Source organism: Lycorma delicatula, chromosome 13 (assembly GCF_047948215.1).
Source record: "Lycorma delicatula isolate Av1 chromosome 13, ASM4794821v1, whole genome shotgun sequence".
Classification (NCBI taxonomy): Eukaryota; Metazoa; Arthropoda; class Insecta; order Hemiptera; family Fulgoridae; genus Lycorma; species Lycorma delicatula.
The window spans coordinates 38,339,102-38,366,850 of NC_134467.1; the positions used below are offsets into that span (position 1 = coordinate 38,339,102).

General features: G+C 33.4%; 2 protein-coding genes across 3 annotated transcripts in view; one reads left to right on the forward strand and one right to left on the reverse strand.

Annotated features, from left to right (window-relative positions):
• On the reverse strand, nucleotides 1-23,804 carry LOC142334060 (uncharacterized). Its single transcript, XM_075381728.1, has 5 exons — nucleotides 23,771-23,804; nucleotides 22,637-22,797; nucleotides 21,464-21,814; nucleotides 2,425-2,659; nucleotides 1-14 (listed from the first exon to the last, which is right to left on the reverse strand). The coding sequence occupies exons 1-5, from the start codon at nucleotides 23,802-23,804 to the stop codon at nucleotides 1-3; spliced, it is 795 nt and encodes a 264-aa protein (XP_075237843.1).
• Nucleotides 1-27,749, forward strand: part of LOC142333899 (jmjC domain-containing histone demethylation protein 1-like) — a 102,858-nt gene that overhangs the window by 65,612 nt on the left and 9,497 nt on the right. For both annotated transcript variants that reach the window (XM_075381491.1, XM_075381492.1), the window contains exon 3: nucleotides 21,790-21,860. The gene's annotated coding sequence lies outside the window, so the exon portion shown is untranslated. The remainder of the gene's footprint in view (nucleotides 1-21,789; nucleotides 21,861-27,749) is intronic.

Sequence of the window (27,749 nt, forward strand, 5' to 3'; positions counted from 1 at the left end):
TTAAGAATTTAATTCTTAAATTAAATTAAAAGCCAATAAAAAGTAAATAAATACTTTTAAAAGATCTGAACAGTTAAAAATTTATTAAACTATAAATCCCGACAGAAAAAAATTAACATTTTCAAATGAAAAAGCCTGTTGCGCTCGTTAAAAGCGAAATAACACTAAGATATTACATTGCATATCTCGAAAAAAAAGCAAATTCCACGAATATTTGGAACAAACAACAGTAATTTATTTATTTAAATATGAATGGACGGCTCTAAGAAATCGTAAAATAGATGTAACACTTCACTATACACAAGAATTATTTGCATCTTATCTCCTAGTTTAAACTTGCAACGCAATGTCGCATAACAAATACAATCTACATGTACTTGCTGCACAGTCAATCGCAGTCGCAACGAGCAGAAATTGGTGCGTCCATTTGACTCGTCAAATAACCATGAGTGAACCTAATGTGCCCTATTCGCAAACTGTAGATATGTTCTCTCGACGTTTATTTCTGCACGAGAAGCTACGATGAAATCTTTGTTTTAGGTAGAGTTCATAAGAAAGCTACCTATTGTAATGGGTACCATGATTCGACTTCCCGGAAATTTAAACGTATCTTCGCGTTTCACATCCCAAAAATCCCAAAACCATCGTCAGCTCAAAAGTTTATATAATATAATGTGGACACGATAACTGCCGTAATTTTGAGCCAATCACTTTCAAATTGTTTCTTAAAAATAACTCGTCCCAAAATCTTGGTCGACTTCGTTAACGACTAAAATTGGACCTGGGGGTGGATATAGGGAGCTTATTCGAAAAAAGAAAATATTGCTATAACTTTCTTAAGTAAAATATCCAATTCATTTCTACTATTCCTTGGATAAGGACCTAAAACTTATGTAAGTAAAGTTTTTAGATATCACCAACCATTGGCCCAAGAAGTTGAAAAAATTGGATTTTGAAGACAAAAAAAAAATCATAGAAATCTTTTTTATCCTCTACATAGCACCGTGAAATCTACTTCCGCCTTCCGCCGTGCCAAAAGGGATTTTTTTATTAGGTTAAGTTATTGTTGGTGGTAGTGTCCCACTCACTATTGCTATTCATCATAAACTATTCTCTTGAGGAAACAGACAAGATGTTAGAAGCAACGTAACTGGTAAAAGGCGGCTGAAAACAAGCCTCTTTAAGTTTTACCTCTCGAGATAGATTTTTTTATTTTCAATTGTTAAGTATTTTCCCATCTAGTTAGCGCTCTAGAAAGGAAAATATTGTAATCGATCCAATTTGGGCATATGCGATTTTCACCGAATCCTTGGCGTTTTGTCGCACAAAGAACCCAAAAACCGGATGTTAATATTCATATGTACGTGTGTGTGTCCGGTTTTGGCCTCTAAATCACCTAATATTTCCAAAACTACCGGACCGCTTTTGATCAAACTTTGTCAGATTACTTATATGTGGCGTTGATGCCATTAAATTTTCAACTTATTAAAAATGGTCAGTGTAGTGAGGCTATAGAACAAGGAGATTTCGCCTAATTAAGGTTATATTTTTCTTATGCACGTTATTTAATAATTAAAAAACAATATTTGTAAAAACATTTTTGCGAAACCGGCACCCCTACCTCAAAAAATCCTTTAAATACTATGTAGTGACGTCACAGGTGTGCGGTAGAATTAAATAAATGAATAATATTTCGGTCCTGCCGGAATCTCGAACTCGATCGCCCGGTCGACTCGGTATCTGGTGCGCTAGGCTTGCGGCTACACCAATCTACCGACGTTTCAAGCAAAATTTTTTCTATGCAAGCTGTCAAATTACTTTAGTTTAGTTAGTGCCGACCGTAGCCACTAGTAGTACCGGTTTCACCCGCGCGAATTAAATACGTTATGTGCGCGCGCTTTAAAAGTTAAAATCATTGAATAAGATAAACGACAAAATATATTTAAATAAATTATAAATATTTTAAATTACGGTGTGTGTGTGTGTGTGTGTGTGTGTGTGTGCATCAGAAACAAACCCACAGTTGAAGGACTTTACCGGATGACGAGTTTAGCCGCGTGAAAAGTCGTCTTTGGTGTTGTAAGCTTTTTTTTTTTTTAATGATAAATGTTAAATCGTTTTAATGTGCAATACTTTTATGTATTAATGTACAATAGATTTTTAAAAATCTATAATACTTTTTTCGAACTAAAAAAAAAGGCACACCCGATTTAAAAAAAAATCATAACTTTCAGAGAAAGCAACTTTTGATTTATATTTTCTTTTATCCCAGATGTTTCACATATCAACTATTGTTTTTTTTTTTTTTTTAAAGTTGGGATAGAAAATGTAAAATAACAAACAGATGTACGTTTTTCTATATCGAAAGAAAAGAAAATTGTTTAATAAATAAAAAAAATAATAAAAACAAATAGTTTGACTTACCTCTATTTGCCATCATACTACTACTATTGTTTATATATCTCATAGTATTATTATTATAAGTATGACTGTCTGAAGAAGACGGAAGCACCAGTTCATTGGGATGATCCATGTAATATGCTGGCGTGTGCTTTCTACTGTCCACTACATTCGTGTCGGCTCCATTTGATACTAATATACCCCACATATTGTTCGGTTCTTCGCACTGACCACAGTAATGTAATGCGGTCCTTTTATCCTGGAAAAAAAATTATATGATTAATTAATAATTTACATACCAGTAAATTATACTTGACGAAAAAGCATTAACAAGAATAATACTCTATTGAATAAAAGGAAAGAGAGAGAGAGAGAGAGAGAGAGAGAGAGAGAGAGAACGTTAGATGATAAACGGTTTGGTTTTAGAAAAATAAACTGTACTGGAAACGCAATAGGTTGTTTTAAGAGTTTGGATAGAAAGAATGATATATTTAAACAAAGTTTTTTACATATGTTTCATTGACTGAGAGAAAGCGTTAAATGGGAATAAAGTAATGAAAATTTTTAGGGAAAGGAGGAATGGATTGGAGGGATAAAAAATTTATTAAGGAACTATACGTAGGACAAAAGGTACAGGTTCGAATATGAGAAGAAACAGAAACAGTAAAGATGGGAAAAGGAGTTCCACAGGGATTCTGCATGTCACCAATTCTTTTTAACATTTATGGAGACCAACTCGTTCAGGAAACTTTGGAAGGAAAACAAGGATGGTGATCATTATTTGATTATAACGTTATTACCTTCCTTAATATATACTCGTAATTAATTGTTGTTTTATTTCATCGCGCGTGCGCGCGAGTGTGTATATACATATACACACACATTTGTTGGAGAAAGATTTAAAAAGCCAATAACATGTGGATCGTATCTATCTATATTCATGTAATAATAATAGTGGTATTACTTCATCCCCGCCGGGTTCGTAAATAATAAGTTATATATTGAAGAAACATACTGTTAAAAAAGAAGAAGTATTAACAATTAACATCGCACTAAAAAATTGCATCTTCTTGAAGCTAGCAATCACGGATAACGAAAAATGGTATGAAAAAACAGATGTTTCTTTTTATTTATTACTAGTAGACCCGGCATATATATATATATATATATATACACAGGTTATCATAAAAGAATGGTGCGGTTTTGAATATGGTTTAAATTAAAACAGAATTACTTACAGTTTATGTTTTTTATTTTTCAAATTTGTCGTCTCAAACATTTTTTTTACATAATTAATAAATTTCAATATGTGCGCCCTTAGTCGTTCGACAAATGTCCAAACGATACTCAACTTCTCTCTAAGCATTAGTTAACTTTTCTTCGTTATTGGTTGTCATTGCTTCATTAATCCTGTTTTTTAAGCGGTTTAGGTCGCGAATTTTTTGTTTATAAACAACGCTTTTGATGTACCCACAAGAAAATCGCAAGGTGTCAAGTTGGTGCAAGTTGCGTACCATTCCAAGGATCCATGACAATTAAATGGTAGGTTAGGTTAGAGAGGCTGGCGCCACTTATCTATCAAGTGGTACCAATCGCCCACGGCTACCAACACAACTTTCAAAATTTCCCGTTTCTTTGAATCATCCTGTATTAAATGTGTTAATAAATAAGCATATTAAAGGTTTTAGATAAAACTTTTTTTTATTATCCCTTACTCCCTGGGCCGGACATACAATCAAGTAAAGCTCCGTCCAAGAGAGCGTCCGTCCTTTAACTCTAAGAGGGCCTCCTCACCTACCGGCAGTACGTCCGGCATGGCAGTTCAGACACCCCGCCGATGTTTTTTTTTTTTATCGCCTACCTCTTAATTTCCGAGAAGAGGTGTACCGGACCTGACTATGTCGTTACCGGGCCCCTCATCTAATAAAACTTAAATAATAGTTAGTTAGTTAATTTAACTTGTATTAGTTTTAAATAAATGTTTTAAATATATGACAGATTTTAAATAGATATTAAATGATATAAAATTTTCAAAATTACAAAAGAATGTGTAAATTTTAGAAACCTGAAGGTTCTTTTACATTTTTCGTGAATCAATCTGTATAAAATTATAACATATATAATTCCGAATAAAATAGTAATTTATATACAGGGTGTCCCATGTAAAACGCAACCAATCAATCAGTCATCCATGAAATTTCAAAAGTCAAGCTTACTCCCCTACTCGTTACTGAAATGGACTCGTCCAAAATCTGAAAATCGCGGCGACGCAGTAGAACACTACCGATACTAACAACAATGCAATCATAACATTCAGTGTATCGCTAGAGACAAGTTGGTGCTTTCGCTACACGAACGTGTTTTCGTTGTCGTGTCGTACTTCAGTACGAAATCAGCGGTGGCAGTGCAAGATTTGTTTCACCATAAATACCCGGATAAACCGGCTCCTAACAAAACATCAGTATTAAGGTCAGTTGCAAAATTTAGAGAGACGGGTTCTGTTAATAACAAGGAACACAAAAGATCTGCGTCAGTGTTGAATACAGATACAGTCGCTGAAATCAAAGACCGATTACTCACCTCGCCAAATAAATCTATCAGACGTTTGTCTGCTGAAATTAATTTGTCTAAATCAACTGTTCATCGGGCGACCAAACGATTACAATAACGACTTTATCGCATTCAAACGGTTCATCGACTTCTTGAGCCCGAAAAAGAAAAACGGTTACAATATGGTCAACGGTTTCGTGGATTTCTGCGCGAGGGAATTAACGTGTTATGGATTCGTTATTTTTCACAGTTGAAGCACGGTTTCATTGGACGGCTACGTAAACAGCCAAAACAGTAGAATTTGGAGCGCTGAAAATCCCCCAAGTTTATCGCGAAAAACAATTACACCCGCAGAAGTCGGGCGTGTGGTGCGCGATATCGCGGAAGAAAATAATCGGTCCTATTTTTTTTCGAGTACACCATTAATGCAGAACGATATCAGGATATTTTATTCCGGTTCATCGCACTCTTCGAAGAGAAAGACAGACACTGCCGGCTACAACATGACGGTGCGACATCGCACTACGCAGGTTCAACTTCTGATTTCGTCGAGGCATTTCTTTGGTAATCGTGTTATCAGTCGAGGCATGTGACCACCAAGATCTCCAGATTTGATTGCGGCAGATTTTTTTGTACGGTGTTGCCTCAAAGAAAAAGCCTACAGCAACAAATCACGAACACTTGAACGATTGAAAGTCAATATTGATCAAGCTGTATTAAATATCCAGCCAGAAACTTTGAAAAAAGTTGCAAGAAACGCTGTAAAAAGAATTGAAGCTTGTATTCAAGAAGATGGCGGCCACTTCCAACATTTACTCTAAATTTAAGGTAATGGATGGTAATAATAAAAATTACATTTACATTTACACATGCCTTTTTATTATTTCAATACCTACCAATATAAGGTTTTGCGTGTTATATGGTACACCTGTATATATTAGTGGACTAATCACATATTGCACAATGTTTTGCAATTTCGATTATAATATATATATATATTTTTAACTATTCAAGGTGTTTTTTTATTAAAAATAATTAATAAACAATTTTAATTATTGTTATTGTACCACCATTTCATTACTATTAAATAATAAATAAAATCGATAAAAAAAAAATAAAATAAGTTTGAAAAAACTTTTTTTTATAATATAGGTCATATTTTAATATTAAAAAAAGAGAAGAAAAAATTGATGATATAAACAATTGATAAAAATAGAGGAGTAGAAGAAAGAAGAAAAATGATTAATGATAGATATTTTATGTAGGGGTTTCTTTTATATCTATTTGTAAAATCCTTTCTATCTATATAGGTTCTTTCCTCTACTTTTATTATATGAATAGAAAATATTTTAAGTATGATAAAAAGGTTCATACAATTTAAATGCTCTCTCTGTTAATAGTATTTAATTGAGATATTTTTATATAGATATAAGTGTGATTACTTATCGGGTTATTTCGATATATCGATATTTTTATTTCCTTCGTAAAAGGAAGTATTGTGATCGTAAAGAATTACGAATTTTCAGATTTCAACGGAAACAATCCATTTTGATCATTCCTGAATCAATTTTAACTAGTTTCGACGTGACGTCTGTACGTACGTTTGTATCTTGCATAACTCAAAAAGATTAGCTTAAAAGGATTAGCGGTAGGATGTTGAAATTTTGGATTTAGGACTTTTGTAATATCTAGTTGTCCACCTCCTCTTTTTGATTGCAATCGACTGGACCAAAAGTGTCCAAAAAGGCCAAAATCCAAAAATAAAATTGTATTTTAGACTTTTTCTTAACTGAAGTAATATGTTGCTTATTGAGAGCTTTTAAACGATATATCATAAGTGGTACATGTTTTCATTGGTTCCAGAGTTATAGCCAAATAAAATTCTAATTAATGAAATATTTGGATCTTACAAAAGAAAGGCACATCGGTTCAAATCAGACTTAATTTCCATTTTTTAACTTTTTCTATTTTTAATTTAAATACATTGATTTATTAATAATTATTAACCTAAATAATCAGTTATTGATAAATAATAATTCAATAATATCAATAACAAAATGAAAAAATATCAGGAGTGAAATAAAATTTTATGTATTTTTCACTTTAAAAAAAATATGATGTAATGTGTCCACATTACAGTTGTTTAACTGTCCACTTTATTTAAAGTATTGGAGGAACTTATCTCGCTTTCAAATGAAAATAAGTTTAAATGAAGTGTAGCAAATAATGTGTATATGTAAATTTAATAATTGAACAAGAAAGTCATGTAATAAAAAAAAATATATTGATAAATCTGCGAAACATACGAGGTGTATGAGAAAAGTAACGAGACTGATTTTTACTTACCAAAGTTTTTATTTTTTTCAAACAACAATATTATCCCCTTCAAAGTAGTTCCCTTAGGTAGCTATACACCGGTAGAGCAGTTGTTCCCACTCCTGATAGCAGCGCTAGAAGGCTTCAAGTGGTAGGGCTTTTAACTGGTCGGTCAGTCTTTTAAATGTTCTCCAGACTTCCAAAATGACGTTCTCTTAAGATACCTTTAAATTTCGGGAATAGGAAAAAGTCACAAGAACTCAAATCAGGTGAATAAGGGGTTGAGGAACCGTAGGAATGCATTTTGAGGTCAAAAATTCCCTGATGGAAATGGCCGTGTGACACGGGGCATTGTCATGATAAAGCATCCGCTTGTCTGCACTGTCCCAAATCACTCTTTTACTGAGCCTTTCAAGGACACCTTTGTAAAACACTTTGTTGACAGTTTGTCCTGGAGGAACAAATTCTTTATTCACGATACCCCTACTGTCAAAAAAACAAATCAGCACGATTTTGATCTTTGATTTGCTCATTCGACATTTTTTCGGTCGATAAGATGACTGAGTGTGCCACTCTTCGCTTTGCTGCATTGTTTCAGGATCGTACTCAAATATCCAGGATTCATCAGCTGTGATCACACGATTGAAGAATTATTGGTCGTTGTCAATCCTCTCAAGAAGATCAACGCACACGTTTCTTCGATCGTCCTTCTTTTCCGTAGTAAGCTTTTTCGGCACCGATTTCGCACAAACCTTTCGCATGTCCAAATCGTCTGTCAAAATTTGATGTACGGTGAAAATGTTTAAATTTAACTGTTCACTCATCATCCTTATTGTTAAACGACGGTCTGATCTTACAAGAACCCTCACACGCTCAACGTTTTCGTCAGATTGAAGTCTAAGGTCTTCCTGAGCGAGGTTGATCTTCAACGTGTTCTCGTCCTTCCAAAAATGATTTGTGCCAGCGGAAAACATTGTGCTCTTGATAAGCAATATCCCCCATAGGCCTAATTCAACTTTTCGAATGTAACACTCGCGGATTCCCCAAGTTTAACACAAAACTTGATTGCACAACGTTGCTCTAAATTCTGATGCTCCATTTTCGTAACACACAACAAAAACACAACTTCACTGATGGCTCTGTCAAAAATAATGTCTAGGCTAAACGGAGTTGAAACTCGTACTGAGGATGTGGAAGGGATGAACAAACCGATCTAGCACAGACCGGTTGACACATCGTTGCCAGATCGCTCGCAGTGTTACCAATCTCATTACTTTTCTCACACACCTCGTATATTAATAATTATGTGCGACATATATAATAATATAACGAATCGGGGATTTTCCGCTAGTGATCGGTACACATTTCGGTGCTAAGCTAAGGCGGACATACACACACACACACACACACACACACACACACACACACACAGGTAAATGCCCTGTAGTAGGGTAGGATTTGTTGAAGTCTGTTTTTATTTTTTATAAATTATTTTATTGCCAACCTAATTTTTCAAAGTTGTAAATTTATTATACTAAAAACAGTTAACCCACCCACTGGGCTGATCAAGTGATTGAAATCGTCGTCGGAAATGAGTTGTTTAACAGCTGATTTTCGAAGTCGAAGGATCTGAGATTTAAATCTTAGTAAAAGTTTGTAGCTTTTTTACAGATTTCAATACTCTCTCTTTTTTCCTGTTTAACCTGTGGAACTACCGTAAGGTATTACTTCAGTGAATGATGTGTGTGAATGTAAATGAAGTGTAGTCTTGTACAGTCTCAATTCCACCATTCCTGAGATGTGTGGTTAATTGAAACCCAACCACCAAAGAACACCGGTATTCACGATCAAGTAGTATTCAAATCCTTGTAAAAATAACTGACTTTACTGTGATTTGAAAGCTGGAACTCTCGACTTCTAAATCAGCTGATTTGGGAAGACGCGTTCATCACTAGACCAACCTGGTGGATTACAGAGTTCAATACTAGACAGTGGATACCAGCGTACCTTGTTGGTTGGGGTACATATTAGGAATGGTCGGCCGTATTTTGTACGAGAACACGTCTAATTTGCATGTCATCCTCATTTTATTGGGTCATGGGGAGGATTGCTTATTGTTCATTAGTTGAACTGATTGCAGCGTATATACTACAAATAAAAGTTATTTTTTAATTTTTACAAATTCATAACATTTTTGTTTTAACTTTTGTTCTGTTTTGTTTGTAATAAAAAAATCTGATTTTTTTTTTTATAGATTTATTTTTAATAATAATAAAATTGACGCATTTATTAGTCATTTAACAAAATTATTGTACTTCAAAACGATTTTTCGTCACAGATTCTTTCTATTTTACTTTTGGATATCGTAAAAACTACGGATGATCAAGTTTTAAAACGTGTTTCATTCGACTTTTCAAGTCCAAAAATATAAGAAACCATCAGAGAACTGAAAACTAAAGAATCAGTTTTTTCTTTCTGTGTTGCTCTACAGATGAAAAGCAAGTTATCTATATATATTATGAATGTTTGTCTGTTTGTATGTCTCTTATGCCTTTCTAAACCGTTCATCCGATAGCGATGAAACTTTGGGGAATGGTTAGACGCATGCCAGGGAAGGTTTCTGAATTAGTTTGGACCCGCTAGGTGGCGCTGGCGTCGAGATATTTTGAAAAATTGTATTTATGGTCCGATTTGCCTCATATTCAGAATACGTGTTACTTTAATGGAAAGAATTATCTCTGCAAAAAATGAACCCGTTAGGTAGCGCTGGGGTTGAGATATTTACGAAACAGACAAACAAATTATACAAACAGACTTTTTTTATTCTATATATATAAAAGGCATGTTCGTATGTGTGTCCGCTAAAGACCGAAAAACTAATGGACCGATTTACGCGCGGGAAAAGAATGAAAAAGGGGAAAATGGAAAACCGGGAAAAGGTGTAAGACAAAAGGGGAAAACGGGAAAGGGTAAAAAGGAAACTGGGAGAGGGGCGAGGGAGAAGTTGGAAAGAGAAAAGGGGAAGGAGAATAAGTGAAAGGTAAAATTTGTGAAGTTCTATTTAATTTTTTTATCAAGTTTTCAATTGTGTTCATTTAAACTCTCACTCTCTCTCTCTCCCCCACTCTCTCATATATATATATATATATATATTACTGTAATGTTCATAAATATTTAATTATTTTTTCTCTTTTATTTTTTACTAATTTAATTTGATTCGTGTTGAAAACAGACTCGTTATTATTAGTATCCGTTTGACAGAATTAGGACGTTGATGGTGTACTGTTTTCTTTGAGTTAGATAAAAAAGTATAGTCAGATGCAATTAAAAAATATACTGTATGTAGGTTATACAACAAACTTGTTTGTAATATTTAAGTTTTCCCGTATATTTTTAAAATATACAGGTGTTAGTTGTTAACTAATAAAATTTCAAGAATAAATTTATAATTTTAAATATTATAATCTTAAATATTATATTTTAAATTTTGGGGAGATTTATTTTAACGGAAAATTTGGTGAGTTCCTTTTGAATTTTGATTTTCGGTTCATCCTTCGTTGCAGTAATTAATTACAGTATATCTTGCTTTTTAAAATAACCTCATACAAGAAATTGTTCGCCAAATCAACGGATCGTAAAGGGTAAAAATATTCTTTGAATACAAAACCAGGTCTTTTCAATCACACGTGGAAATATCCAGTTTTTCCAACAAAAAAAGGTTCCTGAAAGTTCTATAATTATTTATTTGAAAATTTGGAAACTATATTAAATATTTTTATAATACGAAGAAATATAAGGTGGTTTCTTATATTGTATTGCGAAATTATCTTAAAAGTTTGTAATCGCGAAAAATTTCGGTTTGCAGATTCCAACGGAAATATCCATTTTGACTATCCCTGAATCCATTTTGACTAGTTTCGTTATGACGTCTGTACGTACTTTACTTCGTACAAGGAAGTAAAAAAAAAAAACAGGAAGTAAAAAGTTTTTTTTACTTCTACGAGGAATTCCTGTTTATTAATTTTTTTAGTCCTGTTACCCAATTGTTAATGTCTGGTAATTTTTTTCTAAGAAATGGAAATTTAGTTTTGTGACACGAAGTTGGTAGCGCTACTCAACCGGAATAGATACGGCAGTGTGAGTTGATTCTCCTTGAGCTGTGTAAACTTTTGTGCCGTTTCCGGTCGTGTTACGAACAGAATTTCTTTTACCATAGAACAACGAGTTTTCATTATTGAACAATATTTTGCAACGAAATCGTTCCCGAGTGTAAAAGAATCATTTCAAATTAAATTTGTTGGTGTTTCTCCGCCAGAAAAAATGTCAATTTCTAGGCTAGCAAACCGATTTCGAGAGACAGGTAGTGTTTGCGACAGAAAACGTAGCGGTCGATCGACTCGCTTGACAGATGACGTTTTAGAGAATGTGAAAACAAAATTGCTCAATTCTCCACGGACAATTTTACGAAAACTTTCCACGCAAGTCGGTTTGTCATATCTAGGGTTCAGAAAGCCGCTAAAAAATTGAAATTGTATCCGTATCGCGTACGATTAGTCCAAGAGCTTCAGCCTCCAGATTTAAACAAGCGATTGCAATATTGCCGTCGGTTTAGGTCTCTCGTAAACGACAACGGAATCGAATTTTTAAACACAGTGTTCTTTGGCGATGAAGCTTGGATCCATCTCGATGGTTATGCGAACAGTCAAAACTGTGTCGAATTTGGGCGGTTGAAAATCCTAACGCTTCACAAGACAAATCTTTGCACCTTGAAAAAATTGGTGTGTGGTGTACGATATCTCGTCATCGTAAGTCGGACCCATATTCATCGAACAGTAAATGGTGAAGTATACAGGAATATTGTGCCCCAATTTGTGTCCCTCCTGGAACCTCAAGAACGGTATTGCTGGTTTGAGCAGGACGGCGCTACATGCCACACGTCTCGAGAAACCGTGGATTTTCTGCAATAGTTCTTTGATGATCGAATAATAAGCAAGGGCTTATGGCCTCCTAGGTCCCCAGACCTCCTGAATATTTTTTGTGGGACTATATTAAGTCCGAGGCCTTCAAAATCAATCCTCACACTATTGATGAACTTAAGTCAATATTACAGACATAATCACGAATATTTCCAATGCGACTCTTAATATGCTGAAAAGAGTCCGTGCGTGTATAACCGCAAGGGGTGGGCATTTTGAGCATATTCTTTAACTATTATGTAAGTAGTAGCTTTTTATTAAAACTCTTTTGAAAGTAACAAATACATTTTTTTATTCAACCTAAATTTCCCTTTCTTAAATTACATTTAGAATTGGGTAACAGGACTAAAAAATCACTCTATCCAAACTAATGAGTTAACAGTTAATGTCAGGCTACAATCGATTTCTGAAAATTTAATATTTAAATCGACTTTCTATTATAAATCTTTCTCTGTTTTACCTTAGAACCGTAAATTGCAATTATGGCATTTAAAGATCAATATTTATTAATGCACGCGCTAAGGACTGGTTTACTTTTATTTTTAAGAGTCATTTTCTTAGAGGTAACCTTTAAATTTATGGTAAAAATAGTTTGGTTCTTTACGGAAGGTTTTATTTAATTTTAATTAATTTTTCTCCGACGTTTTTCTCTTATTTAAAATAAAGTTTATTTTTCTGCATTCGTTAAAATGTTTAACCGAATTAATTAAAGTATTTGTAAACTGTTTTATTAACGTAATCTTATTCGAATTACAATATTCATTTCGTTAATGGTGTAAATGGGTTTTTTCATTTTTAACACAAATATGTGTAATATCAACCAATATGAGATGACCTCCATGACTTTGCTTTACATATCCAAGTTTATCAACAAAATTTTGCCAGTCTCGCACAAATGAGCTTGGAATTCTACTAATAACGGGTTTAATATTTGTTTTCAAATCGTCAACCGTACACGGTTTGTTTACTATAGTGTTGTGACGTAATATAATCCCACAGGAAAAAATTCGAAAGGAGTGAAATCTCACAATCTTGGTGACCAATCGTGTCATTATCATTTCAAATGAAATTATCGAATCGCCAAACTCTTGACAACTGAATTGTTTCAGCAGTTGTGCGGAATATGTGGGCACACCTTCCTGTTGAAACCGCATCTCATTCAAATCAAATTTTCCAAATTTTCAAACAATAAATGACGAATCGCAAATGATCACAATTTTTTGTAACACCCTTTTCTTCTCGGTCAATTTCAAAAAATATATATATATACTCGATGTTGCACCAGTCCATAATCCTCATATCAATTTAATGGTTGCTGTTGAATCATTTTTTGATTGGGTTCATCCCAAATACGGTCATTTTGATTGTTTACAAAGCAATCAAGCCAAAAATTAGTCTCATCTGAAAAGATGAGACTTTTTTTTTAAATGAAAATTTGGATTTTCGTATTCCAATCAGTAAATCGTCTACCCAAAAAATTGTTTAATTCTTAAGTTTCTTGAATGTAGACGAAGATCTTGCACGCGAAATTCATCATATTGTTGAATAAACATCGGGTGGGGGCTGTGTCGTGGCGGACGGCCTTAGGTTTAACTTGAAACGTTACAGACCTTGGATGAAGTTCCTCTGAGCTACCAAGAGTTAAATGAGAGAGCCACCTTCGTTTTCTTTTTGTTTTTTTTTTTAACAAAACCGGAAAATTTTAATTCCTTCGTTTGGCCAACTCTAGAGATAATTTGGTCGGTCTGTATATCAAAGAGTAGTTATTTTTATTGTATCGGATTGAAATAAAAACGAGACATTGACCGCGTACTAAATTTAATTGTAACATAAAAAAACTAAACGGTACGTGATATTTATTTCTCCTAATATTCGACGATAATTTTGTTCAAAATTGTTCTGCGATATGAGAAGTAAGAGACATAAGGTATAATAAACAGCAGTAAAGATACTCGCGCCGTCGGCGTTCCCGAAACAGTCTCGCTTACCGGAAATCGGGGTACCTGTGCGTGGCCCATAACGTCCCCTTTCCAACGATATGCGTAATTTATATTTCCGGCTGGCTTCTACGCGGGTTGAGGCTGATATATTAAATTTTTACGCATAAATATTGCCCAAAATATACTTATTATTACTTAAATCGATCTCTATCTCGACAAATTTTAAACACACACACACGAATCACCGCGCTATCATGTCCAAGTCGTGAGCTATACTGAATGGAAATGAGCGAGAGCACCAATTTTGGTCGATCTGCACTCTGTACTCCCTCCCCGCCAACTCAAAAGTCGTATCGACGAGCTGACCATGTAAGTTATAAAATGATACCGCATGAGATTAATAGTTAGGGAGTTATTAAGACCTTTTCGTTACGCTACAATTTTCTGTTCTGGTACCCGTACGTTTAGGTGGAATTTTAACGACGTTTCATTTAAAAAAAATACCATTTCTGGTGAAAAAATCGATAAATTTCAATTTTCACGAACATATGCACTTAACAGAAGCAATATGCTTTTGACTCATTATATTTGTTGGTGAAACACCAATTTACAAAATAATAATATATAGAAAAACCTCATCGAATTTTTTGACCAAATGATATGAATTATGCTTTTGTGTGGCCGATTATGCTCACCATAAATATCTAAGTCATGGTACGATGAGCTATATGTAACAGATTCCATATTTCAATAATACATTTTTTATGATTTTTAAACGTTGTTGAAACTGTACCGCTTTTATTTTTCATTAATTAGAACAAATGACGTGTCGTCACCACAATATATCAGATTTTTTTGCGCTCAATTTGAAATATCCCTTTTATAATTAACTAGCTCCCATTCACAGCTTCGCTCGTGCTATATGGTTACTTGCGTTTCCCGTGGTGGTCAATCTTTTTATTAGTCAAGTAACCGGAGGCAGATGCAGTCAGTCACACATACAGTAACGGTGGCATATCGAATTTCCCGTTGCTCAGTTGTTTCAGTCGAGCGGGATTGATCTGTGCGTATTCGGTCACTTTCTAAACGTATTTCCCGTTGTTTCACTGGACGGGATTGGGCTGTGTGTATTCGGTCGCTTTCCAATCTTCGTCTTTCGTCTTCAGTCTCTGCCGCACGAACAGTTTTCATCATACGAGTTTTTTTTTTTGTATTTCTCCTAGTTGAAGAATGTCTTTTAGGCATGGTATGATGTTTTGAAAAAATATTACAGAATTTAAAAGATTGCAGTTAAATAATTTACACGCTTTAAATTAGTAACACACACATGATAAACAAAATCGGCTATTTATTTATGTTTTTAAACAGCTGTGAAAAATTGTAAATGAATGAATCGTAAAAATAACATATGCATGTGCGCTAAATAGATTGAAACTTAGGAATAACTGTACGTTAAAACCTCAGCCCTTTTCAAAATTAATCGATTCAAAAAAATATTAGCTAAAAATTAAATTTTACTTGAAAATCAAAGTCATTTTGAAAATTAAATAAGCTTTAAGGAAGAAATAAAGTGTTTTAAATTTTGTTATGCCGGAGTTATGTTCACCGCAGGGCTTCAAAGTGTAAGTGTGAAAAATTTTAGACAAATCTGTCCGGTAGATCTCGAGTTAAGTTGAAACAGACAAACAAACAAACATTGATATATATATATATATATATATATATATATATATATATATATATATATATATATATATATATAAATTCATTCTGAATTGAATTGAAATGTTAAATATATTACAATACGCTTATTCTTTACTATATAAGCTTTATGTAAACAAAAATAATATGTAGGTTTTTATAAAATTTTATAATTTAACATACCTGATTTTTTGAAGTTAATTTTTATCGGGTAGTTTTTTTTTATTTACACAAAAAACACATAACATTAAAAAAATATATATATAATTTTCACTTTTTTTATGATGTTTTAGAAAATTAAAAATAAACGTAATATAAATTTCTCCACAATAAGAAATATATTTTCCTTTATTCACAGTATAAAGAAATTTACCGATTTAGTTTATTAAGTTTTAAAAATTTATATAAAGTGATTTTTCGAACGTAACACCACAAGAATAGTAGAAGTTAATAAACGCTGTCTCGTTTAGCTCTGATGAAATAACACTGCTGGTGTTTTATTAAGAGGGGCTAACCTTTTCCCTCGTTTGACTTATTAAATAAGTTAGCGTGACAAACTTCACCGCAGTTTCTCATTAATATTGTTCTCTTTATTTCTAAATATTTCCACTCCCTTTATTTCCAGTCGTTTTCTCTTTAATTTCGTTTTTTTCTCCTTTTTCATTATTATTATTATAATTTAGTATCATGTTTAGTTTTACATAGCCGGTTTATATTTTAATTGCTGCAAATATTATGTTCTCTGACCATTGATAATTTTCTACTGTAGCGAGGTTTAAATAATTAATTATTAATAGTCGGATTTTACATAAGGGTATTGACTTCTTAATGTACGGTTAGTTTTTTTGTTGGGTCACAATATCGCCAATGTATATTTCGTATATTTTTTATTATTATTAAGACATTTATAAATTTATTTACACGTATATGCATATGTATTACAAATAGTTTATTTTCCGCCCGTTGTCTTTTCGACCGAGTTCGTCTATTTCCCACGAGATGGCAGCACTGTCTTATCATAATATTTTCAACCATATAATAAGCGTTATTCTAATTTGGCGGCCGAGTGAGTTGGACACATTTTATTCATCATTGGCTATCTATTTTGTTTGAAAATATTGCAAAGGATCGTTATTATTAGTGTTTAGGCCATTAATTCCAAGCTTAAATATAAACTGTTGATACTGGAGTCCCGTTAAAGCCCATCAGGTCTAAGAACGGGTGGGGAGAGGGTGTGGCGACCGGAACGTCACTAGGCGGGGTTGGGATGTTGATACTGGAGTAGGACATGGGTTACTATTCAGCCGTGAGGTGTAGCGGCGTTTTGACGAGGGCAGATTAGAATGAACACACGACACTGTCGACCCTGATGGCGACTGCACTGCCGAGGGCATGGATCCCATTCAGCCGCGAGGAGTAGCGGCATCTCGACGATGGTTAAAGCAAATAAATGTCACGCGGGACTCTGTGATGAAGCTGGGTGGGAGTAGGAGATCTATCCGCCTTTCCCTTGTAGACCAGACCGGAGTCCATATTTTAACCTAAGTCTGGAGTATGAACCAAAGTTGAGTTCAGTAAGGGAATTAGGACTAAATTTCGTTGTTGCGAGCAATATTTTTAGGTGGTATGGTGTGCTTAAATTTGCCTTTAATTTCGAGACATTCACAGAAATTGGCTCAATAAAGTAGAACTAGGCGCGGAGTTCGTGCTTGTTGCAAACTTGCTGCAAACTCTGTTAGCTAGTTCAGATGGAAATGAGGTAGGACATTCAAGATGTCCGGACGAGGCCTGCAGCGAAGGCAAAAGCTGAGATTTAAAAGTCATCGATGTTAATGTCTACCGAGGCATTTACATCGGTGGCATCCCAACGAGGTCTGGTTTATTATACTATGAGGTGTAAAAAGTTAGAGGGCGAAAGACGGGGATCGTCTTTCGCCCAGGGCTAGGAACAGGGGGGAAGGTAGTGTAGCGACCGGAAGAGTCACAAGGCCTGGTATCTTCCCCTAGGGGGTTGGGATGTTGATACCTGAGCAATGATTCTCCCATATGGATGTTAGAGAGCAGGAATCGCGCTGGGGTAATCCTGCTGTAAGGGCCTTTTATTTTAGATGGAAATCTTACAAGATATGTTTACTGAAACTTGTTAGCCGTTAGAATTTTGCCATACATCCAAGGAAATTTTGGACAACCATTAGATAACTTATGGTTTCAGTAAGATGGGGCGCCATCTCATTATTATTTAATTTTAAATTAAACATTTCCAGATCATTGGGTAGGTCGTAGAGGATCGTAGAATTGCCTGCCAAGTCACCAGATCTCTCTCCTGTAGATAATTATTTTTGGGGTTTATTAAAAGGTATACATATTACCGTGAAAGATCTATATCTGGTGAATGTCGACACATACCAAATACGTCGATGAAGCACCGAAATATTTGCTTATTCGGACCTTCGCCCCCGGTATATGTCGACAAACACAGATAAGCTCTGCTTGGGGTCGAAACAGTAATTAGAAACTAAAAAATCTGATCTGGAAACCACGTGATTTCCTTTTACGCCTATTAAATTACATTAACATATTTTTTTAAATGAAAAGTACATAAAATTTTATTCAATTAAAAACTACTGCTATTTTTAATTTTTTTGCTATTGAATTATTATTCAATGTAATTTTTTTTTACAATGAGAGGTATTATTATTAATAAATCAATATACATTAAAAAAAATAAATGAAGTCTGTTTCGAACTGATGCGCCATCTTCTAAGATCGAAATATTTCATTAATTAAATTTTTATTTAGCTATAACTCTGGAACCAATGAAGATAAAGAACCACTTAATGATATATCGTTGAAAAGATCTCAATGAGGACTAATTAGTGCAGTTGAAGAAGGCCAAATCCAATTTTTTTTTATTTTGGGCTTTCTTGGATACTTTTGGTTTAATCGATTGCAATCAAAAGGGGAGGTGCAAAACTAGATGTTACAGCAGTCCCAAATATAAAATTTCAACATCCTACAGCTAATCGTTTTTGAGTTATGCGAGATACAGACATATCTCGACGTACAGACGTCATGCTGAAACTACTCAAAATGGATTCAGGGATGGTCAAAGTGGAGCCACTGTTCACCAGCTACCAATTCACGGTCATTGTGTTACAGTGTGGTGCGCAGTTTCAAAATTTGGAATAATTAGCCCCCAATTTTTTTCCAGTAGTCATATCACAAGAGTAATTATCGAAATTGAACAAGCTTGTTGACGGTTCTAAGAAGATGGTGGTACCCACCCATATGGCGAGAGTTACCATGTGTTCTTTATTATTATGAAGTTTGTTTTTATTAGTGTTGTAACTCTTGACTGTAATACAAAATAAAAAAGTTACTACAGGACATTTAAGAGCTTGAAAATAAAGGCATTTATTAGGAAACTGTTTTCTTTTAAAAGAAATTAAAAATTTCTTTTAAGTTATTACGTAGTTAAAACCTAAAAAAAAATTTCCAAACCAAATTTTTTTTGTGTTTTACAATAATTTTCAAATAAATTACTAGTAATAACAGTTTTAGGACCCGTTTTATTCAATTTTTTAGTCAAAAACCATATGATACTATTAAACTTAAGTTAAAAGAAGTTCCACTTCATTTTTGAAGAAGACTTCACTGTAAAAATTTTCTGTAGTTATAACACGAAAAAGAAGCGTTTTTTGACCCATGTTTGTATAAATTAATTTTTCTTTATTTTTCAATTGTTTAACATTCCTTAAAGTTTTTTCATATAACAATACATATTTTTCTTATTTACATAACTATTTAACAGTTTCTAAGCATCTTAATAATTCAATTTTAAACTGTTAAACAAATTTTTGGCTCCCGAATACAAGGTAAAACGCTTAATCCATTCTCGGATCATCAGGAGTATGATATATCTACTTTTTCATCTTCTCCTCTTATCTCTTATTCAGTTTGTCATTACTTTTCTTTTCCTTCATTTTTATATATATATATATATAAATTATTATTATTATTATTATTATTATTATTATTATACAGCTGTTTCAATTTTTTACAAGATGTTGCCTCTTAAAGTCTAGTTAGACAGGTAAGCCTTCAACAGTTCTCGCCATGCTTGTCTGTCCTGCGCCACCCTTCTAATATGCCTCTGTCCCATCAATCTGGTGGCCTGCCTCTTGGCCTTTGTTGCTCTCTTGGACTCTACTCAAGGACCGCCTTTGTCCACCTTCCATCACATCTTCTCATTATGTGCCCTGCCCATTGCCATTTCAGAGCTTTCACTGTTTTCATTACGTCATGCACTCTCGTTATGGCTCTTATGTATTCCGCTCTTTTCCAATCCATTGACCTTTCCATGCCTCTTTGTGCTGTCCGAAGCTTTCCTTTCACGAACTCATTTAAAGTCCAGGTCTCACATCCGTAGGTGAGTACTGGAAGAACACACTGATCAAACACAGTCTTTTTCAAGACTACTGGCATGTTAGATTTGAACACTGTTGAGTGTCTTCCAAATGATTTCCAGCCCATTTTGATTCTCCGGAAAATTTATAGACATATTCTTCCACATTCTCTAGGATGTTGTTGTCAACTACTATCTATCTTGCAGCAGCCCATCTGTTGTACATTACTTTTGTTTTGGTCAAATTCATTTTCAGACCCACTTCTTCACATTTTTCTGCAAGATCCTCTATAAGCGATTTGAGTTCATATTAAATATGTATCATGTGATATATATATATATATATATATATATATATATATATAATGATATAACAGTATACATCTGACCACCACAAGACATGTACTAAGGAATTGAGATTTTCTGCAACTGATCGGTACATTCCGGTGCTAAGTTAAGGGGGACAGACACACACACAGACATGCATACAAATGCCCTTTAGTAGGATAGAAATTCTCTTTAATTCTATTCTTTAATAGGATAGAATTAAAAATATCAGATAATCTAAGATTGTTTCAACCTTTTCCACATTAATGTAAATATGATGTTGTTAGATGAAAAAATTTGGAATGCCGTGAAAAAAGTTAATAAATAAAAATAAAATTTATCTACAAAGCATGTTTTACACAAAAAAATAATGTTAATTATTTATATATATCAGATTACAGAGAAAAAGCACAGTGTTGTCGACAATAATCTTCTGGTTGTCAACAGTGTTCTGCAGAGATGCCAAGGTATCTGTTCGCAGTCTGTCATGTATGTATAAATGTGTAGTCTGGAACAGACTCAGGCCAACCTTTCCTGAGACATGTAGTTAACTGAAACCCAACCACCAAAGAACACCAGTATATACAGTCTAGCATTCAAATCCATATAAAAGCAAACTGGCTTTAAAAGGACTCAACTTTAGAACTCTCAACCTTGAATCTTTGCTTAAAAGGATTGTATATAAAAAAAGATTGATAAGCTAGTTCTACATCGCAATGATATGTCACTGAAATAGAGAAGAGTTTATCTTCAAAATTCACAGGAAGTTTCTGGCAGATTAAATTCAATTGTTATATTAAACTATTGTGAGAACATGAAATTTAAAATATTTTAAAATTTAAACTTACCTTATCTCTAATAACCATAGTTAACGGATAGTCTTTTGATAACCACTTTACAATATCTTGATGGTTGTAAATAACTGCTTTATGTAGTAGACCAACACCACTTTGATCTCTACATAATACTAAATCGTTCACGCCCCTTTTTAATTTATGCCTGCGTCTTGCACCTACTACTTCAGTTCCACTCATACCACCGCCACGTATCCTTGATACTGTTGGAGGTTTTGAATTATTATTATTATCGTTGTCATTATTACTGGCTTTATTTGTGTTATCATTATCGATTTTTAATAATGTTTGTAAATCTAATAAATGACCTCTTGTTACAGATTCATGCAACATATCAATAAGTGCCTGTAAATAATAAAAAAAAAGTAAAATTAATTAAATAAATAAAAAGGTAAGAGATTTACTTTTGTTTAAAGCATTTATTAATATTTTCATCTGTAGGATTATGTCTGGGATGAGTATTTAGGTACACATCATTCAGTTAGACCTAGACGCCCCCCACCCTAAAATACTTAGTAAACATTGTGAATAAATTTTTTTTTATAATGATGAATTAATTCATTACAGAAACTTTAGAGACTTGGTACATGAGAATATAGAAATTAAATTTTGTATCGTATGAAAAATGCCATGCCTGCTTCCATTCCCCCTATAGATCAGCAGAGTGATAAAATTAATTTGTTATTAATAAAAAAAACTTTATTTAGGAGCCCCAATAAAATTCACCATTGTAGTCTGCATTCCCCTCTCAGAACTGTTGGGTTTAAAACTGAATGTAATATAGGCTTGTAGATTAATTCAATTAATTTTTTTCATTTACAGTACGTTATTAAACAGTATTAAATTTAACCTCTATAAACAAACCAGAATATTACTAACTAAATCTTTGTCAAATGGCTCATGAAATACTCTGGAATATATAGTTCTGGAATTGTTTTTTCTTTTAATGTTCATATATCATAATTTTTTTCAGAGATTAGCTAGGTAGGATTTAGTGTGGTATATTTACTGCCTTCTTATTATGAATCTGCTAAGGGGATGTATTATTATTAACTTATAAAAAAAAGTTCCCAACCAGGGAATTTCGGGACTAAAGATGACCTAACTATTCTACTTGCAAAGTTTATTATTAAATGAAAAATATATATACATATATTTTGTACATACTAGGTATGCTGGAACCGCTTTCAAAAATCTTCTAACATTTGGATCTGGTGAATGTTGTCCTAATAATTTATGCCCTTGACCTTCAAGAACAATTTGCTCCAGTTTGTCGATTTCTCCAGCTCTCAACCATTGACGTATTATACTTGGATGTACTGGTAGTACTGAAAAAAGAGGAAATATATTTTTTAATTCATAATTCAAGTTATAACCAATACTTAAAAATGTTCATAGATTTTGATTTTTTTCTCTTAGTGCGTTCCAATTGTTTTAGGAGTTGTAAATAGAAGAAATAGTGCAGGATTTAAAGGGAAAATGTAGGCAAGGCTCTAGATAAATTTTAATCAAATATAAATAGATAAGTTGAAAAGAAATTACTGGTATCAAGTATACATCTAAGAATTAGAAAGAGGTTTTTAAAGATATTTACGGAATGTCAACACCATATGGTTGTGAACCATAAACATCAAGCTAAGCATAAAGGAAAAGAATGTTGAAAAAGCAATGTTAGGTGGATTGATAAAACTCTATACCAATCTGTCTATGATGAAAAGAAAAGAAATTTATAGAATTTATAACTAGATTAATGAGCCAACTATTATGACGTCGAATTTTAGTTAATTTGGTATATTAGAATAATATGTAAAGGAAAAAATAATAAACAAAAATAAAGATTTGAATATGTAAAATATTACTATTTTTGTGTGCCTTATCTGCCCAGCAAACATCAGCCTATTTTGTTGGCCATCATAATATTATTCATTGCTATGCTGAAAAGAGATGTACTCATCAACATTGCAAAGTATTGTCTCAAATTTTTAGCCGTGAAGTCTTATGCCTGCCTGCACCATGATGTTCTGGTATCTTTTGGATAACTAGATGTAATAGGGAGTGTTTATCTGAATGTCTTATAACACGGCTTAGAATATCCGGCTTATATCTTATGTCTTATATCTGGCTTAGAATAGTTTTGTTATTCTGTAAATCTCACTTAAAAGACTCCTGTAAGACCACATCTCAAAGGCTTCAAGCTTTTTAATAGATGCCTCGGTGAAAAATGACTTCTCCACTCAGCCGATCCTTACTGAAGACCATGTACTTAGTCTTTCTGATATTTAGACAAGCCATATTTCTCACGTGCCATAACAACTTGATCTAAGAGTATTTCCATATCCTCTTGAGTTGTCACCAAATATATAGAACAATCAGCACGTCAAATGTTGTTAACTGGACCTTTTTATATTTGACTCTTGATCTGTGAAAGCTTCCTTCAATATATCAATATATCTATTCTCAATAGAATAGATATTAAAAATTAATAGAAACCAAATACAATCCCCCCTTACCTAAGTTCTTATATCCATATCTTCAGTTATACCATCATTGACTCAAACACAAGCCTTTTTATGCATGGAGAGATTAGCTATAATAGATTTATCTTTTTATCAGTTCCTGAGGATTGTAGAATCTGAAACACCTGATAATGCCTAAACCTTGTAGATTGCTTTCTCAATGTCACTGAATAGTAAGAATGCTGTCTACATTTTTGTACAAAGACCTGTAGGCTAAATAGAGCTTCCCTTATTCCCAACTGTGTTTCTCCAACTGTCCAACCTTTGACGTACTCTTTTATAAATGATGCGCAAGAATACTTTTTAAGTACATGACTGATTAAACTCATCATATGAAAATGTGAGGATTTCTTGACACCCCTAATTGTCTTTGGCATTGCTATAATAGTTGGCTTTAGCCAATCATTAGGAATTTCACTGTCATATATTACATTGAACAGTAATAATAACAATGGAATTTCATCAGGGCGTACTCGTTTACCATTTTTAGACCTTCCTATTCTATTCAACACCTCCTGCTCAATAATATTGATCCTGCCATAGCCTCCTGTATTCGATGTTTGAACAAAAAGTATGTAAAATAGACACTTATAATGTAGCTACTATGTGAATTTAAAGCTAAAAGCTTTCTCATGTCAAAAAAATGGGAGTACAGCATCAAAATGGTTGACCGACTGAGATTCCACAAAACGAAACTGTAACAAGACAGATACGACTGGATGACAGTGTTTTGAAATGTTTCTATTGTGATGATGTAAACTGAAAGGAGATAAAATTTTGTTGAGAAAATTATATAATGGTCTGGCTATGATTTTATTGGTAGTGTTTGTAAAATATGATGCAAAGTAGTATATTTTTAAGATGAATGTATCAATGAAAACAAAGGATATGAAATACACAGTTGTTTACCAAGTAAACAGTACAATGTAATTATATTTTTTTGTAATGCCTTTATTTATAGTCGCATCAACAATTACAGTCATAATCGACTAAAGTAACACTATCATCTAATGTTACATAAAACAACTAAAATAAACAATGAAGAAACAGGAAAAAGAAAGAATAAACATAGACAAGTAACAACAAAAACCGCTAAATTGTATTCTTCATTCCACTATAGGAGAGGAACCACAACAGACGTTTTTATCTTCTTTCTGGTTTAGTAGAAATTTTATATCTGAACCCAGGTCTAAGTTTTGTCGAATGGTTCCAAAGTTTGGGCAATCAAAGAGCAGATAGTGGACAGAACATTTGACCTTGCAAGCCTCACAGATCTTCTGAGGAGAGCCATGCTCATCATAGATGAGCATGGGTAAGACTGGTGTGTCCAATCCTTGGCCAAGTTAAGATGACTTTGTTTCTTCTATTGCTCAGGGAAAGAGATTTCTGTAGCAAATTCTCCCAGATGTTATGTAATGCCGTGGGAGGACTCAAAGCCAGAACCTATTCCACTGAGCCTGCAATTTTACACAGACTGATCTCATGAAGTCTCTCTCACATATTAATTGTACTCGGATGCCATTCATTGCAGCTCTCTTGGCAGCCTCACCGGCCCGTTCATTTCCAAGGATGCCACAATGGCCAGGGACCCATACCAGTACTACATTCTTATTGATCCAGGATATTGTGAATAATCTTGACGATGGGTTCAGAACGTCTGCAGTTCAAGCTCTCAGGTACACTCCTAGAGTCGGTAATTACTATGAAGATATCATCACTACAGGTTTCGATAACTTCCAAGGCAGAGTAAATTGCATAGGCCTCGCAAAAGAACATAGAAGAACAGGCATTAAGCTTATTATAATATCTCGGTGTCAGGAACAACAGATCAGCCACATCTGTCAGCCGAGACAGAGCCGTCTGTGTAAATGAGAGTGTACCCATTGTACTTCTCAGCCATGTTGTTAAATTGGTCTCTAACCGAATGGAAACCTGGGTCCCATTTATCACTTCCAGATTGTAAGTATACAATCTCTGGAGATGCGCCGCATCCTATTCTCTTTCCAAGGATCTTCGGGGCAGACAGATGTAGTTCTTGGAGATAGCAAAGCAGCCTAAGCCTGAAAGACTGTGGTAAGGTTGTTCCTTCCTTCAAGGACTGAAGTGTGAGTATGTCTGGTCATTTGCCGTGAGCAGTTGATCGTGTGTTTGATAGTTTAGTATTTCCTCTTGTAACGCAATGGGAGTTCATCGGATTCCACCAGTAAGCTTGTTATAAAGGAAGTGGCGAACACCCCTATTGACATGCAAATGCAGGTGTTGTGCAAGGGGTCAAGTTTGCCCTTATTTCGCAGAGTCGTATAGTACTGATCCACTTTCTAGCTTGTAATTATTAGTAAGCAAATCATGTAAAGTATTTCATTATCTCGTTACCAAAAAGGTCGGTTAACCAGAAGTTGGTTAAGAGAGAAAAAGTAATTTCTTTGTTCTTTCTGTAGAATAATCTGGTTATCAGTATAATATCAAAAAATAACTGTTTAACTGAGATTCCACAAAAAGAAACTGTAACAAGACAGATACGGCTGGATGACAGTGTTTTGAAATGTTTCTATTGCGAAGATGTAACTGAAAGGAGATAAAATTTTGTTGAGAAAATTATTTAATGGTCTGGCTATGATCTGTCAGGAGATTCTATTGGTAGTGTTTGTAAAATATGATGCAAAGTAGTATATTTGTAAGATGAATTTATCAATGAAAACTTAAAGGATAGGAAATGCATAGTTGTTTACCAAGTAAACTGTACAATGTAATTATTTTTTTATAAATGTTATTAAAGTAAATCATTTTTAGAAAATTTGTATTATTTTATATATAATTATATTGTCCCAAAACAATGGTTTTTAATAATTAAATATACTTAATAACTAATAAGGGCCAATTTTGATTAAATTAAATTAAATGTAGCCAGTACAAATAATCTGAATATGTGTGTCAACATAAAATTGACTGAATAATAAAATAAGGTCATATCCATAATTTTCTTCTTTTTTTATTGATAAAAAATTCCTAAAGTAAATTCATTCATGTGGGAATTTAAACATCATGTCTTGTACAGCTGTTTATATTTTAACTTGTTTTATATATCAAGAGTTATTTTTTTTATTGATTTACAATTCATCTTACAATAACTGTCATCTATGTTCTATTTTTGTATTTTTTAGTTAAAGTAATATGTTGTATTGTTTACATTAAGAATTTAATATATCTTCGTAGAATTGCACGACAAAATTTGTTAATACTTTAAAATAATAAAGAATTTTTTTTCATAATAATAAAATTATTTTTCCCCAAGGCAACCTTAAAAATAGTTATAATATTATTCAACGGATGAAGTACACAAATTTCATATTTTTCATTTGATATCTTCCATTTTAAATTTTACGTATTTAATGTCTTTGCTTGTTGCTATTTGTAAAATTTGATTCTGTTTGTGTTTCTATCAAACACATAATCCCATTATGTGTTCTTTGTATCTATGAGTAAATGTGCATTTGATCTGTCAAATGTTGTAGTGTGTAATGCAATCACTGGACTTAAGTTTATATATTTCTGGGTTGCTGTGATTTGTAAATTTGTAATTTTACAGCATATAAATTTGTCTGGATTTTTAGGAAAGGTTAACTTTCAAAACAAATACGTAAGATCATATAATAATGTAAAACAAAATATATACTGACTTAATGCGGACAGGCATATTTTTTTGAGATGTAATGTGAATATTGGTTGTTCATGTGAGGACAATTCACAGGCTACATTTGTGAAAC

What these genes read in the sequence shown, in the direction of transcription:
- LOC142334060 (XM_075381728.1), bottom strand. Translation starts at nt 23,804, where the DNA reads ATGGAAATACTCTTAGATCAAGTTGTTATGGCAC. An exon ending in AAGCGGTTCCAGCATACCTA is followed by an intron (nt 21,815 to 22,636) that starts GTATGTACAAAA and finishes TATTATTTACAG; the next exon opens with GCACTTATTGATATGTTGCA. An exon ending in CTATGGTTATTAGAGATAAG is followed by an intron (nt 2,660 to 21,463) that starts GTAAGTTTAAAT and finishes TTTTTTTTCCAG; the next exon opens with GATAAAAGGACCGCATTACA.